Raw genomic sequence first — 16,407 nt, 5'->3', positions numbered from 1 at the left:
GATGATCTACGCATCGGATGTGCGTTGATATCTCGAATCTTGGTCCTAGCTTGCCAGTTCCTACAGCAATATGATTAGACAGACGCCTTGTCAAAGAGTGTAATTTACCCAGCGCTCACACTTGAGAACGACGAAACAAATCATTAGCCAGCAAGATGTGCATCATGTTGCCGCAGATGCCTACATTCGTAGAGTCATAGGTTATCCTCATTTCCGGTCGCCGTAGAACGATGCGCGGACGCGAGGGGCATCGTGTCCGCCTCGTCCGAGCCCATCTCGTACGGTGACGAATCTCCGACATTTGGCCCAACAGAAGTTGTTGACGCAGATCGGCGTATATGAATGAATACACGAGATGACAACACGGAATGGAGGGAATGTTATGGACGAAACGTGCCTGCTGGGCATGGTTCCGAAGTCCGAAAAGCCCGCGATGCGTTTCTGTATCCAGTTCGATTTTCAACATCCTGGGGAGTGTTCAGCAAGAAGAAGGGAGGAGAAAATCAGTCCTAGATGGTGCACCTTTGTATCATCTCATTATTTCGAGTGTATCATGGCGTTCGTCTTATGATAGACCGCTGAAACTCGGGTGGACAGTCTCCATTTGTTGTTTGCGAAGCTCGAGTGGGCGAAATGCTGAGGCTTGAAAGGATGGTTCTGTGCGTCGCATCAAAGAGCACCGGAATCTACAGGCCTGGTCTCTAAACTTCTCTGGTGAGACTGAAGACAAAGGGATCGCAAGCAGTAACCCCACCTTTCGGAAGGATGCGATTGTATTAGAGATTGTACTTTGTGAGTTGTCAGTCGCACTGGCCATTTGCAAGGCAACTGGAGCTAATACTGTCGTCCATATTCTGCTCTGAATGGCCAGCGAGCTTTCTAGTAGATTCGGGCGCACTCCCTACTCATTGCAGGCAATCCACGGTACGCTATTTCGGACTTGATAATTTTGTACTGTGAGCAAAGATGACGCGATCTGGGAATCCTTTGATCTAACCTCGATTGGCCCTCCTGCACCTCAACCACTACCACCACCACCATGTACCCGCATTCAAGAAAAAGAAAGCCAAGAATTCCTCCACAGTCCAGAGCTGGTTCAAAGACATATTTTTGTAGGCTTTTCGGAGTTCACGTAAAGTGATAAAGTCGGGCTTCTTTCGAATTCCGAATTTTCCAAACCCTAGGGTGATTCCCATGCTCCTCGTCGAGCCCCACAAGGTCCACAATATCCTAGACGAATGGTGAACGCCCTCACGACATCTACGCCGACGTTAACGATGTCTTGCGCGACTCCAGCAGAGGCATTCGTCCATAGAAACCTCGTTGAATCCCCTCGAGAAGAAAGCTTGCATTCCAATCGCGACAGAGACTGTACTTTAGCGGGAGACGCCTCCGCGCCATGTCCTGGTCCTTCACGGATCTCGACGTACACCCTTGAAACTTCCCCTTCGGCCTCATGTGTCCCTTCCCAAACCCAAAACGAACGCACGAAACCAAAAACCAAAACAAAACGCTCCTCAAATTCATACATGCGGCGACTGCAGCCGATGCTTGTGTTGGAAAATTCGGGGAGCGTGGCGAGGGATCATTTGGCATCAGAGCGGACGTTCCTAGCGTATGTGAGGACAAGTTTAGCGGTTGCGTCGACGGGTGTAGGTGAGTAACCTTGTTCTTATCGATATCTCCTATTTACCCAATAATTGCGATCGAACTCCACCGTGATGTATAGCACTTGTACAACTCTTTACTATTGCTGTGAACACGAGCCCGTCGCCCATGCCTCCGACATATGAACCGACATCGAAACGGCTTCAGTCTCTTGCTCGGCCACTTGGAGCAACGACAGTGATTTTTGGGATGATAGTTCTAGCTATCGGTGAGCTTTTTATATCACTACACCTTCCCTGCATCCTATGTGGTATTTAAACTTTGGGTGATACATAGGCATGACGCGGTATTTCACCATCCAGACGGCTTTGACGAAAGGCATGTTCCCTGTAGCGCGTATGGTCATCTCAGGAATTACTCTCGGGCTCAGTGTATTGGTTGCTGTCGTCTTCGGCGTGCTGATGGCCGAGAGAAGTTAATAACGACGAAGATACATGCTGTTTCTTGTATCATCATTCATGAGTACTGATCAATTCGATGGTCGTTTCTCGGTGAATAGACGAAAGCCGCAATCGAGTGTCGAGATACGTGAGCACGGTAGCATTCATTGTCGACTCGTTTCCGACTGCGAGTTCGGACCTTCGCTAAGTGGGCCGGTCTCCCCGAAGAGGGGCAATCAACCCCTGGATCACCCCTGGAGCCTCTCCTGTCCTCGGCGATTGTGCGCAAACATTGATAGTGGTATGTAACAATCACATCTACTCGCAGAACATGATCAATGGTGTGAGAGAGCCAAGGTTATGTTTCCATCACATGGGGTATCAAAAGGCCTCGTCTCTAATGGGATATCGGTGCTACATCTCCAGACAATAGGTAACTGATTACGAGGTACCAGTCAACGCGACACGAGCGATGATTGGCTTCAGCTCATCGTCCGATATATAGGCTGGTGTTTTGCCATTTCTAGGAATATGAAGGCCCAGAGACTGCATGCGATGCAGAAAATACAATGGGAGATTACGAGCACGATCAGTATTCGTGTTCGATTTAGAAGAGAAGGAGGGAATGCCCGTACAATAATGTCGCCCCTTTTGAGTTGAGTGGGGCCGGTTATCTTGATATCGTTGACATATGTACCGAAAGGCGAGTCGAGGTCGCGTATAAATATCTAGCGGGGGTCGTTCTTCGTCAGAAATAGATACAAAACGCCGGGAATGTTGTTCGCAATTAATTTCGAGATCGAATACTCGCTTACCTTTCCTCCTTGGGACCAGACTTCTGCATGCGCCGTGCTCAGTGGAAGGGGTGCGATAGGGTTTGAGCCTGATGCGCTCGGCTGCTTGTGCGGAAACCATCCATTCATGTTCTCCGCTTTTCGTGATGACGTTGCTGCTGGCTGCTCGAGTCCGAGCGTGACCTTGGCATCTGGCGGCAGGGCAATGAATTTCGTCGGGAACGGGAAGCTGCCAGTAGCGGCGGCGAGGTTGAGCATGGGGCTGCTGCTAAGGACACCGGACAACATTCTGGGACGATTACAACGGAGGAGCGAGCAACAATAAAGTGGGAAGCAGGGCGACTTGTTGGATCCCAAGGGTAGGGGTGTCTATTTAAGAGTGGGCGAGGAGGTAGTGTAATTCTCGAATATTAATTATCCTTGTAAGTGGACCATTGGATCCTATATAGTAGTAATCGCGGGCCCACCAGGGACGGAACCTTTTGGAAACCAAATCCTTCTATGCCGTTGCATTTTGGGGGCACAAGATGGGGTGAGTACCCACTATAGTTCGAACGAGGAAAGCTTCTGCGAGTGTACGTGGGAGCGACTACACACGAAAACATGTAATTTGCCGGATGACTAGCCGTATGCTGTTCCCTGACCTACGGGGCTATTTGGCATACGAATACCTCTGACTGCAGGCTTTGGATCAAGCGAAGCGTGCTGTAAGTACTGGCCCGGAAGCCCAAGACGTTATGTGATGGATTCTGATGCAGTTCCCTCACGAACCGTGACCTGCACTGCATGCGGTTGTTGCCTGTGTGACCTAATCGGCTCTCACCGTGCCGCTGGGTGTGTTCTCAACGAAAGTAACTCCGGGCTATTGTCTTGAAAGTTCATTAATCCGTGTACGCAGAGCTGTAGGCTCACTTCCGCACCAGTAGAGTTCTCATGCGAAACGCCGCGTCGAGGTTCCAGCGATAACCTCCGATAAGCTCTTGTGTGGCGTGAGGTGAGGGTTGCCTTCGGGCTATTATTTTTACTTTCAATGCTCTGAACTTCTGGATTGATCACTCTGTCCAGCGTCCAGCGCGAAGTTCGAACCGGTAGTGGGTCCCCTTGTTTGGTCCCTGACACGGTCAAAGCGGAGATGTGCTGCATCGACGACAATTGGGACATTCCGAGTCCGAGGTTCGTGGAAACCCTTGCACCGGTATACTCATTCCTGACGCCCATCGTTATATTAACGGTTAATAATCATGAAAGATTGCCTACTTGCCTTTTCTCTCCTGATTGTCGCCCTCGACCGGTAAGGAATTCGGTGATTCTCGGTGATCGTTTAAAGGCGTAGGCAACGTGTTGTAGGCTCCCTGCAGCCTGTCCTGAAAGATAAGCAGTCCTAGCGGTGAGTCAACATCCGTCATTTGACCTTTTCGATCGCACACTTCCCACATTCAACTGACATTTGGCTCAAACTTGCTTCTAGAAGGATGTACGCCACGACTTCTGCTTCAGACGCTTCGCGATGTAGGTAAGCGCTGGAACTCTGGCCAGATGATTTGAACCCCACAATTAACGTTCCCTCCCTGATCGCGATTTCGGATATTCGTTTATTTAATTCGATGAAGACGCCCTCCGGCATTAAAGTTACGCAACTGCAAGGAACGATACACACCGATGGTGAGGCATTTGATCCCCGTTCGAGGCGAATCATATCTACCGGCCGCCTGTGACATTGCTATTCCTGGTCAGACGGAGCTCCAGCTGTTAAGTAGCAGGCAGTCCAGCATTTAGTCTTGTGGTCTTTATGATGCGGTGGTTCTTGAGGGCGCCCCACTACGACCACCGCGACCATCGCGATGCGTCTGTAGGTGATGCTACAAGAGCAAACTTCGGCCAGGATCCATGAGCCCCGGGCCTCGCCAGTAACAAAACTCTTGGCCGACGATGGCGTAGTCTGCCGGCTATGCCCCAGTACGTGTGCATTTCTCCAATATTCCTCGTCCTTCTCATGATTCGATGATCGTCCTTTCGTAAGGCTTCGTGCATGCGAAGCCGGCCAAATCCAAGTTCCATGGGGGTGCAAGTAATGGAAGAACGCGCATTGAGTCTGTGGTGATGCTTCTGAGTCTGGAGAGCAATTTGCCAAGTATGACGGCTGTTTACGCAAGGTGACTATAGAGCAGACCAGTTGGAGTATACTTCACTTGCACATCGGCATCCGGCGATCAAATGGAATTCATCACAGTCAATGTGGGTTGAATATAGCTGGAGGTCTGCTTAGGACCACAGTCCAAGGGATCTCGATTGATTGACACTTGCAGCACCAGACTCTACTTCCCTTGCCCCTAGATGCCCCTAGATACTCCTGCAGGCCCCTGCCTGTGCAAACGCGCTCATGTGACCGGCAACTCCTGTTTTAAACGTATCCAAAATACTAAGTAGGGTGCGTATCTAAAATCACCTGTTCGAAGGTCAGTAATTTGACCAAATACCACGGGGAAAGACACTACTGGAAAATGGAAGTACCAGTCAATATGGAATAGCATAGTGACGCACAAACGCCTATATTCTCATCTAACGCTCTTGAGTTTAGTACACCGGTGTCCAAGACGAGAAGGTATCAATTGCCCGTCCAGCGAGCAAAAGGAACCAATCACCTGTTCGAGTAATTTGATTCCTCGGAAGGTGGCGATGTATTTTAGAAAATTGGCGATGTTGCAAGACGTCAATACGTGGGTACCCTTCGGTCTATCTCCGTATCGTGAGTTCGTTTCATGATTGCAGCACTATCTACACCACTATCAACTTATATACACTAGCATCATCAATGTACTCGGCCGCATTGAATGCGTATATAACCGCGTGCTGCGATATCTGGAGAAGAGATTGGGCAAGGGTTTTGAGCGAACTTGGGCCTCAAAGTTAGGGACAGCCCCTGTCCTAACATGTGACTTGCGTGAACTTTGCCACGCCTCTTCATCCATCCAGAAATTTCAACCTTCAAAGCTTCAACTTTCAAGTAGCTTGAAGGTTTCCAAGACCGAAGAGCATGCCGCGAACGTTACCCCCAGAAATATTGCGGATGACTTTTGAAAAGGTCTCTGACAAAAGCACTCTCTGCAACATCCTTTTAGCTTGCCAGCAATTTCGTCAATTAGTGGAGTCTGCTAGGGTCTACGCCGATGCAGCCTTCTCCAAGCATCCTATCCGATTCAAGCTGGATTCTTTCCTGAAAGCAATTGAAGGACCTCGGGCGCTCTTTGTTCGCAGCCTGACCTTCGATGCCGAAGATATCCGACATCATGAACTCAAGGTCATCGACGAAATCCTCATGAAGACGACCAATTTGAAGGCCCTCTGCCTCGAGCGCCGCACACTACCACATGTTCGATTCCTTCAGAACCCTCCGTTCCTTCTCACCAAACTCGAACTCCGAGATATTCCATTGGACACCCCCACCGTCCGTTTCTTAGAGGCGCAAACATCTCTCGAGTTCTTGAGTATCCGCACACACATCAGCGGCCCCTTGCCACATCGATTTTCGCCCTCTGCGTTTCCAAACCTCAAGACCTTGGTCACCGAATGTAAGGTACTGGACCGCCTTGCGTCCGTTCCCCCCAATATAACCCACTTGTACATAAAATTGTCGGGGTATTTCAGCTCCGGCCCCCCGCGGCCCCGCCGCCTCGACTCCGTGCTGGTACTTGCCTGCCACATGGAATCTAGCTACGTCACCACTCTCTGCGTCAAAACAGAGTGGCTGGAGCTCCATGGGATAATGGATGCGTCTTCGGACCTCGCCATCGTGCTTCGTACATGTCAGCGTCACACCCTTCGGGGTATCCGACTTGTCATCTCGCCGTACGCCCCAATCCAGCCACCCGTACAATTTCAGCAGCGCTTCGACGAAGCACCATCTCTCGAGTTTGTGGAAGTTTGCAATACCACTGGGCAACACCATGAGTGTCGGCGCTGGTACCGCGATTCACCCCAGCCAGTGAAGATTCGGTGGAAATGTCAGCGAGGTTCTGAGTGGCAGGCGGACTGGTTGAAAGATGTTGACATCGTCGAGGGCACTAACCTAGTGGAGACATAATCAAATGACGTGCAGACAGTAGATACCTTTACCGCTCAAGAGTAAAGGATCATGCCACCAAATTCTAGATACAAACCGTGTCGTCCACTAACGGCCACATAAACTTCACAACGTACGGGTAAAGTCCCTGTACCCCCTGCGCCATAGTTCCACCACACGCCACCCGCCCGCTCGGGCATCTAATGGCGCAGGCCGAGGCCTTCGGGCTTGTCCGTCTTCAATGTTACGAAAATCGGTTCGTCTCTGCATGACTGAGCACCGAACAGCTCCATGGGAGAAACAGTAACCCATGGTGCCTTTGCAATGGCTTTGCAACGGAGCGGAGGCAAATGCCAGAAGCGTGGCGTCATGGGGTGACAAATCCGTCGGTTGACCGGGTACGCGGTTGACCCGAAGCCTCTCAGCCGCCATAAATAGCAGAGCACCCGCTCATCCAAAATGTACTTGACTTATCTATCTCATCCACTCTTTCTCAAATACGAACAATGGCTCCTATCAAGAATGGCCGTCACCTCTTCAACGAAGTACCTGTTGGTGAGCACTGAGATTACAATTTACTCTGAGCTCCTCATCGATCTTGTTATCTAATCTATGTCTTCGTTCACAGGTTACCCTGTCCCCGGAAAGACGACTGTGTACGATGAAAGCGAAACTATCGATCTCGAAACGGTACCACTAAATGGGGGGATCTTGATCAAAGCACTCTCCTTTTCCATCGACCCGTACATGAGGGGTAAGATGAGGGCACCGACAAAGAAATCCTATTCAGTAAGTCTTGAATGATTCATTTACTTTGCTCGCTGAAGCAAGTGGACGACCATGATAGCCCCCATATGCCATTGGTGAACCGTAAGTCCCTAGACGAGCCCCCCGATAGGATTTGTCTCGTGATAGATGAATTGCAGATTGAACAACCACGCTGTCGGGGTCGTTCTTCGATCCGAGGTATTAAAAGATGCCTTTCGATCTATCTTTGGAAACTAACTCGCTCCAAGAATCCGTCGTTCAAAGCAGGAGATCATGTTTGGGCGTTCTTGCGTTAGTCACCTCAAGTCTCGACAGGGGTCAGGATGCCTCCTAATGCACACATTTAGCATTCCAGGAATATGTCGTCCAAACCAATGTAGCACACGTTAAGCTGCTTGAGAACAAGGAGAACATTCCATGGTCGAACTACGTTGGAGCTGCAGGAATGCCAGGTGCGTTCACGAGTCGGTCTTCACATCAATTTCGTCTAATGTTGGTTATTTTAGGGCAGACAGCTTATCTCGGCTGGAAAATATTCTCCAAGGCCAAAAAGGTCTCGTCCCATTTACCTATGTGGTATTAAATCTGACGATGAGGTGTTCACTCAGGGTGAAACCGTCTTTGTGACCACCGGTGCTGGTACGTCTTAATGGCTTTTACAACTGACTCCGGTATTGACGCGATTATCCCAGGTCCTGTTGGATCGTTAGTACATCACTATATTCGAGCGCCATTCTGGTTCTAACAATGTCCAGCATCGTTGCTCAGCTCGCTAAGCTAGGCGGCCTCAAGGTCATCGCATCCGCCGGCAGTGATGAGAAAGTAGAGTTCATGAAGAAAATCGGAGTAGACGTCGCTTTCAATTACAAGACTACAGACACGGTGAAAGTACTGGAGGAACATGGCCCCATCGACATGTAAGTTGTTGCGCTCTGTTGTATCGTCACCACCTAACGTACCCTTCAGATACTGGGATAATGTTGGAGGCGCAACTTTGGAAGCAGCGCTCGATGCGGCCAACCCTTACGCCAGGTTTATCGTAAGTCACCTTCCAAAATCTCAGCTAGTGACATCTGATGGTTTTTTTCGTAGGAATGTGGTATGATCTCCCAGTACAACCAGACATCGCCCTACGGAGTCAAGGTGCGTACTCCATTGGGTGACATATGAAGCGGTATCCTCATCTCAGCGGCGTGTGCAGAACCTGATGAACATCGTCGGGAAAAGGCTGTCAATAAATGGCTTCATCGTGTCCGACCACATGACGCCCGAGAACGCGAAGGATTTCTACGATACTATCCCGGCCATGATCGCGAAGGGTGAACTAGTTTTCTTGGAAGACAAGAAATATGGCCTTGATAAGGTCGGCGAGGCAATCCTGGACGTACAGAGTGGCAAAAACCATGGGAAGAGCGTCATCGTTGTTGCAGAAGAGTAGTCATTTTGTTTGAACAATTATATCATTATACGGAATAGGTAGCTTGATGGTACACAGATACTGATGAAGTGACATTGCACAATCTCAGTAAACATGCATACAAACCGCGGTACCCTCAAGGAGGATCGAGGCGGGGAGAGAGCCATTCAGCTAGATTCCTCCGGTTTCGGTCCTAGACGTAGAATGACCTTGGGTAGTTTCCTAGCAGGTGGAACTCCGCTCTCAGCGTCTGAGCTCTGTGAACTCAGAGACGACAACGACGAAGCATCACCTTCGCCTCTTGACTGAGGCCTTGGTTTCTGGATCGCAATGGATTTAGCAGCAGGGGATGTAGGCTTCGAGGCAGTAGGCGTGGCGGCTTTCACGTTCGAAGCAGGCCCCGTCTTTCTTTCGCGTAGTGTTCTTGATGATATGGGAACCGGCACACCAGCCTTCTTCGAAGGCCTTGGTCCCTCAGCTTCCAATGCAGAGAACACCGACATGGTTCGCGCAAGCCAAGGGTCCTGGGGTGCAGTGGACAGAGATTGCCTCCCCCCTCGTTTCTTCTTCGCAGCCTTCTCCAACTGGACGAGGAAGCAATCATTATCGCGGTGATTAAGAGAGGCAATACGGAACAAACCTCCTCAAGATGTTCTGTCTTCCACCACGATTGGTCGATGGTAGTGGTACCACCAACCAGTCCACATAAAAGGGCCAGCGTACCGCTTGTCAGAGCTCGATCGCTGTATCCGCCTTCAAGGACGCTGACCAACCGCCCGCGAGCATACCGATCGCTGAACTCGATCGCGTCCCTGGCAAATTGATAGTAGAATGACGTTGGAACTTTCCGATTATGTCGAGACATCGATGAGTATTCGTGCTCGCACGCATCAAAGCCGCAGCTATCAGTTTTACAAGACTACGCGTCAGTTTAAAGAGGATAGACCTATTGAAAGCACTGTTACCTGATGAAAACCATCACATCATCCCCTGGCCCACCGGTGCTATCAAGGAATTGTTTGGCTTTGGAGAAGAGCCGCTTGTACCGGTTAGGATACAGGTCATTCCAGAAATGATCTTCTGAAGTGTACTCTTCGAGGTGGATATTCTCAATATACTGCCCATGGTTCCCATGTATTGAGACTGAAGCAGCTTGGACTAGCTCTGGTTTCCCATCCTGCGATTTGGGTCAGTATATCGGATGCGAGACGAGGGAGCGGCAGTACCTCACAGGGGTATGAAAGAATATCGTGTATGGACCCATAGTAAATCTGAGGGCCAGGTTTCGCAGAAGCGCCTGCTTCGGCTTCAATTGTCTTTCGATATGTCTCTTCGTTTATCTGCCAAGCAATGGACTGAGTCCCATTGCCTATCGTAGAATATTATGACGCCAACTACAATACAGAGAATTGAATCTACTCACCATGATGTAGGTCGATATCGAAGATGACAACGCGATTAACCCCGTGATTGAGATGGGCTTTATTGAAATAGAAATAAGATCAACATAACGGTATATTTGGTTGGGTAAGTTAATTACCGTGTGCCGCAGCGACGGCGACGTTGTTAACGAAGCAGAATCCCGACGGCGTGTCTTCACCACAATGATGACCAGGCGGTCTAATAGCAACAAAGGCTCGCGGCGCTGAATCTTTGGTATTCACGACAGTATCGACGGCTTCGCAAACGGTACCAAGAGCACCCTGAATGGCGTCGAGAGTGCCAGGACATACTACACTTGATTACTATCAAACATAAGCAGTCGTTTGAGAGAACGTACAATAAAGATCGCCTTGAGAAAGCCCGTCAGGTATTTCTGACTGGTCATTCGCGATCTTGGTTCGACTTTCTTTGATCCATAAAGTCAGGTTCTCCAGGTACTTGTCGCCGTCGATGTCTCCATGAATAAATTTGAGGGCAGGATTGTTCATGAGTTGAACAGATGCAGAGCTGCGAATGGTGTTCACGGGCTCATCTCGCGTGCTGCTTCTATTGATATCTATACGACTCAGAGCATCCGCTAGATCTGACGCGTCGGAATCGTCTGGTTTGCCTGGCGCCACTGGCGCGTCGGAATAATCCCCGAGGCGAGCTATTGCCGCTGCCAAGCCTAGGTTAACTGCACGAAGTCGCTCGGGGCGCTCTACAATCAAAGAAGAGTCCTTCGAGCGAATATATTGATGCTCGTAGCAGGCGTTCTGCAAGAATACGGTGGGTCTTTGTTCAGGAGAAGGCATTCTTCTGTAGATGATGATCCAATTGATATCGACCGTAAGTAGTGTTTAACTTACCACGCAATCAGCCTTTTTAATTCTTGGATCACAACAGTGGAGGACCAGCGTTGAAGGTTGCAGAAACTAAACGATGTGGAGCAGTTGAAAGCCACTCTCCTGAATTGAACTAGAAGGGGTGTCGATCCCGTGATTACGTCCCAGATTTGGAATCGCGTTCTTTCTTCGTGTCTTCGAACTACTCCGCCCAAACGTTTCCCTCCTTCATCACCTAATATATCGGTGACTATTGGGCATATGCTTACACTTTTTCGAGTTGCGGTTTTCCACCGGGGTGAGGTCTGTTCGATCCCGGTCTCGAGGGCTTCGACTGGCACACTTTCTCTGGTCGTCACCATCAAATGATATACCCTCAGTTAAGGATCTCAAGTCTGGGATTTGTCCTGCAGAGGCACTCCAGTGAGACACAGGGAAGTTGTGAGTACGGGTACGCCTAGCTAGAGTTACGAAGTAGCGAATACTGAGTGTTAAAAGCAGGACTCTTTGCGTCTGTGATCATGCAACCGGATATCGTTGTTAGGTGGTGTAGGTACACTCCCCGTCGAAGTGCATCAGCGACTGCAACTGGCTGTGCTGTAACTGTCTTATTTGTGGCGGTGCTCACAATGCAACGATTCCCTCCGTGACAACAATTTGGAAGCTAATACCTACCTTCTGACATTCTCAGAAAGCCTCGACCGCTAGAGTATCCAAACCGTATACAAAGAATTGCTTCAAATCCGTCAAGATGCGTTCCGTAAATATACGTGTGTGGTCTCACACCATGGCCAGTCCTGCGCCGAGCAACCTATATGTCTCTCTTACGATAACGCTGCAGGAAGAGGCGTAAAATACGCAGTTCGCCAAGCCAAATAGAGCCATGAATACACTGCGCCTTTTCGCTTCTGAAGGCCATCCTCTAGAATCCTCGAAGCAAGAACTTCGGGAACATCGGCCCACCGTCTATCTCCAACGACAAGCTCAGAGGCCTTGTGAAGACATACTAGCGTTGCAGAATCCGAGTCCCCCGGAAAGCTCTCCGCGACGCCAATGAAGTTATCAACTATTATGCGGAGGTTACGCAAGGCGTCGATGTATCAAACGGAGCGCAGCCTTCGTAGACCACAATCGCCAACATCCATCACCAGAGAGCATTGCACCCACCACGCCGGGACCCCGATTTCCTACTGGGCCTAGCCAAACTCACAAAATAGACCTGACTCGAGAGGTAAACCGCGCGCCCATTGGTGGTCCCGCGATGCTCTGCTTCTACAGCCATCTCGTGCGACGTCTTATGACATGCTACATTTCATTGTGGCGTGCTCGCAGAAGCTCAACCCACCCAACTGGTCCAAGTGGTCTCGTTTCGACCTGGTGCTCACAGTTCTGATACTCCTATTCTCGTCAACAACATACTTCTTGCTGTGCGTCTCACCCGGCTAGATCTACCGACTCCATTCTTCGGGCATCGTGCGATATCTTTTCAAGGTATTTATCTATTGGTACTGTCCGTAATCCTCTAGCGAGTTCGACGAAGGCGTCGTTGTCGTAACCACTGGTTCTCCGAACAGAACCCCCTATGCAAAGCTGCTTGCTCTAGTCCGTCCCGCTCGTCTAGCGCTGCTTTTCCTCCGATGATGTGGCGTTCAGTGCACGATATGGTCGGGGATCACGGCATTCCACGGACCCATGGCGATCAAGGCAACAACATATCATCCAACCTGCGGCCTATTGAAAATATCCAAACTCTTAGTGTGGAATTAGCCCGGATGCGAACAAAGAAGATCCCCAAGCACGCACACCGTTCAAGAAACAAGATAGCTTCCATGTACGTTTATTCCAAGTATGTATAGATGGACACACAAAGCGTCATGGTACCTGGGGTTAAGGCCTGAGCCATTGAAGTGCCCTAAAACGAGGCCTGACGCCACAGAGACTCTCACTCACGGCCTATGTTTAAACCCGCTTCCGTTACTGCCCACACGCTTGGTAGCAAGAGCCGCCCGATGCGGATTCTATGGGCCCGCAACTTGGAAGAAGCCACTCCGTCGGCGTTGTCGAACCATCTAGCATCTAGCTGAGTGAGGTCAGGATACAGCATACACGCTCGTTACAAGCTCTATCGTAGCTGTAGCGTTGAATGACGCTGTGGCGTACTACCATTCTGAATTCATCAGCTTCTTGGCCTAGACTATACCAAGTTCTTCAAGTTCTACACGGTTGATGCAGCGCTTGTCTATATTTGCTTGATATTTCCCGGAAACAAGAACAACACGAGTTGGGCTATATAGAAAAAACTGCTGTCGCCCATTTGAATGGAAAGCGGGCGTCGAAGACTGAATTTTGGATTCCGCAGAATGCGCCTTCCGTTTGAAATGACAGAAAAATATGGTTCCGTCCAGAGCCTTGGGTCACGTGGTTGTGAAAGTCAAAAATTGGCGGCATGGAAGCAACGCAGCATCTTGCCTGCCACAGGCCTGGCTCTCATAAAGCCGCCAACGCTCCTTGAACCGCAACCATCATCTCCAACGACGACGTTGCTGTCTCTGGGAATTTGCTGAAATTGACCGCTGGCTTCAGTTGACGACCCTTAGACAGCAATTCCGGAATTTGTTTCTGCGGTGCCGCTGGTGAGCTCACTGCTGTAACCCTCCGACAACCTCGCTGTGATTTCTGACACTCATTCTGGTATATAGAAACTAAAATACGTGAGATGGAAGCTACTGCTACGTCCGCATCTTCTTTCTACATGGCCCGCTCGACGCCCATAGAGATCCCTTCGGTTCGCCGTAAGATCGTACGACCGCCCACGCCTTCCACATCTATCATCACAGCAACTTCGCCGGACAATCTCGTCTTCCACATGTCACCAGACTATCCACTGTCGTTTCGATATCCCCAAAATCTCATGACGGAACGGGACCGATTCATGTATTCATATCCCACCATTGCATCCGCTTCGGCCAGCGATATTCATTCCGAATATACCAGCGCAGTATGCCCGAGCCCGTCCCCGGACGAGGTAGAAATTATTCAGGCACCACCATCATATCGCACGCGCTTCCTCGCACATCGCCCTCAGTACCACCACTTAGCAGCACCTGCCATCCGCGCAACGCCTGTGAGGAAGATCATTGGTTTCAAACCTGTCCTCCCGAGCCAATCATCTACCCCGGTTTCCCAAGAATCAGCTTCTCCCGCAATTAAAAGTTATTCCGGGAGCTCTTGTCGGCCATCATTTCCATCATCTCCACCATCATCTCCTTGGATCTCTAGCAAAGGCGAGCCGGCAGACAACGATGCAGGTCCTGCGCCAGAGGTCGTCGTCGTAGGGGGGCACAGTGCCCTCGACTTTGAAAAGTATCTTGTGAACCGAATCGAGAAGTTCACCACCAAGCATGGCTCCTTTTTCCGTGCTTGAACGGGATATCCGGTGCGGTGATAGAAGCAGGGGGTCGACTTCTCGGCCATTATAGAATGCCCCTCACCCTCACCCCTCCCCGGAGTCAGCTGGCGCGCGTAACCGTGCTCAAGGAACCACTCCCCATCAACCGTACTCTTCGGAAAATCGATCTTCGAAAATATCAGAGATTAAGTTCACCTCATATTCCCCACTCCAGCGTCTTGCAATCCCATGTGTATACTCTCTTGGACCATCCTAGACTTTTTCGCCTCATTTCTACATTCATAGACTTCAGCATAATTTCTTTGATCATCACTACCAGCATTGTCATCGCATCGCAATTCCGTACCATCAGCATCAACATCAGCATCAGCATTAGCATTCCCTTTTTCCAATTCCCTCCCCACTCATCCCGCCATCATGAATAGAGCATTGTTTTCCTGCAAGTAGAAAGAGTCTTTAAACTTCAGTACATATGATCGTCCGTACCGACCCTTGTGTTCGGAATCGGAACAAAGCGAGTTCCTGCAGCACGCTGCTGTGCTATGTGCCTGCTCCTGTTCTTCCTTCTTGCTGATGGTCCCCTTGAAAGAGCGCCGTTTGGTCAAATGAACAGTGTGGCGTGTACCCACGATGGCGGTGATTAGACATCGTCGAGTTGTAGCATATGACGATACATGGCACATACTGTGGCCTTTGTCGCGGTGACCGAGCCCAAGGCGTCTCTCCTTGGGTCAAGATACCGTTTGTGATTCTAAGTTGTAGATCTCCTCTTCGACATTGACAGCAGTGGACATATTGTGGTCCGCCAATCACCCCTTCTGACATGTTCCCTCGACTCGGAAGGTAGCGCTCCAAATATGGCAATTAATTTGGTCCGAGCTGTACTTTGGGAGCAGATTTCTGCCCAGACATCATTGATCGAGATTGTGACCGATCACTACCCGATCAGGAGTTTGGGGTAAAACGACGGTTTGGAGGCAAATACTTGTTGGTTTGCGTTTGGCGATGGGAAAGATTTACCTCAGCGATTCCTGATGAATGAAAGTGTCGTTATCAGTCACTTTACTTATCCTCGGTTTTTGGAGATTGGGAGCTTCTCACAGAGATTGAGTGAGGCTGGCCGAGCCCGAGCCCGCCATCACCATCAGGACCGTTCAACGTTGTACAATGGAGTGCTGGGCCCTATGCTTGGGGATGTCGTGGTAATACACTCATCCACGATGCAACCCTTGCCAGCTGGAACACCCTCTACCGTTACGGCAACGGAAGAAATGTGGGCTGCTGATATCGAGAGTTATGACATGTTAGCATAGGGTCAATTCGAGGGCAAGTGATAAGTGGGGCTGCCAATGACACTGAATGCTGAACGTATAACGTCCTTAGGTTAGAAGTCGACATTCGAAAGGGCTTCAAACAGAAGGAGTCAATAGAATCCTGACTTGACTCCTGCTACGATAAGTCCAAAGGGATCATACTATGATCGACACAACCTGTAACGTAGCTGACTTAGCAGATGTCAACCGTCATAACGCACACGCAGTTACAATGCCAAACTAATGCATGAACTTCACTAGGATTGTAAACCTGTGTTGTTGGCGACAGAGACAAACGATGGCAAGTCCTCGCAGACATCGCTTGGCATAA

The 16,407-nt window shown here is 49.9% G+C and overlaps 5 protein-coding genes across 5 annotated transcripts; 3 read left to right on the top strand and 2 right to left on the bottom strand.

Annotated features, from left to right (window-relative positions):
- Positions 1–2,489: 2,489 nt before the first annotated feature.
- On the bottom strand, positions 2,490–3,130 carry PC9H_011110 (uncharacterized protein; the record flags this gene model as incomplete). The annotated part of the gene is made up of 3 exons (XM_036780595.1): positions 2,490–2,594; positions 2,684–2,776; positions 2,864–3,130. 3 exons carry the CDS (start codon positions 3,128–3,130, stop codon positions 2,490–2,492), a joined length of 465 nt encoding a protein of 154 aa, XP_036627978.1.
- A 2,746-nt stretch (positions 3,131–5,876) lies between these two features.
- On the top strand, positions 5,877–6,923 carry PC9H_011109 (uncharacterized protein; the record flags this gene model as incomplete). Its single annotated transcript, XM_036780594.1, has 1 exon — positions 5,877–6,923. One exon carries the CDS (start codon positions 5,877–5,879, stop codon positions 6,921–6,923), a length of 1,047 nt encoding a protein of 348 aa, XP_036627977.1.
- Positions 6,924–7,408: 485 nt separating this feature from the next.
- On the top strand, positions 7,409–9,108 carry PC9H_011108 (uncharacterized protein; the record flags this gene model as incomplete). The annotated part of the gene is made up of 13 exons (XM_036780593.1): positions 7,409–7,457; positions 7,531–7,691; positions 7,750–7,772; positions 7,829–7,868; positions 7,919–7,961; positions 8,018–8,122; positions 8,177–8,223; positions 8,279–8,309; positions 8,363–8,375; positions 8,426–8,587; positions 8,637–8,709; positions 8,763–8,813; positions 8,872–9,108. 13 exons carry the CDS (start codon positions 7,409–7,411, stop codon positions 9,106–9,108), a joined length of 1,035 nt encoding a protein of 344 aa, XP_036627976.1.
- A 146-nt stretch (positions 9,109–9,254) lies between these two features.
- On the bottom strand, positions 9,255–11,324 carry PC9H_011107 (uncharacterized protein; the record flags this gene model as incomplete). The annotated part of the gene is made up of 7 exons (XM_036780592.1): positions 9,255–9,671; positions 9,728–9,989; positions 10,053–10,264; positions 10,314–10,456; positions 10,511–10,567; positions 10,628–10,819; positions 10,868–11,324. 7 exons carry the CDS (start codon positions 11,322–11,324, stop codon positions 9,255–9,257), a joined length of 1,740 nt encoding a protein of 579 aa, XP_036627975.1.
- Positions 11,325–13,714: 2,390 nt separating this feature from the next.
- Positions 13,715–14,778, top strand: PC9H_011106 (uncharacterized protein; the record flags this gene model as incomplete). The annotated part of the gene is made up of 3 exons (XM_036780591.1): positions 13,715–13,893; positions 13,956–13,987; positions 14,054–14,778. 3 exons carry the CDS (start codon positions 13,715–13,717, stop codon positions 14,776–14,778), a joined length of 936 nt encoding a protein of 311 aa, XP_036627974.1.
- Between the last annotated feature and the right edge of the window lie 1,629 nt (positions 14,779–16,407).

This window comes from Pleurotus ostreatus (genome assembly GCF_014466165.1).
Source record: "Pleurotus ostreatus strain PC9 chromosome Unknown scaffold_8, whole genome shotgun sequence".
In the NCBI taxonomy this organism is placed as follows: Eukaryota; Fungi; Basidiomycota; class Agaricomycetes; order Agaricales; family Pleurotaceae; genus Pleurotus; species Pleurotus ostreatus.
Note: the sequence above shows the minus strand (reverse complement) of the source record. Positions and strands in the feature narration are given on the sequence as shown.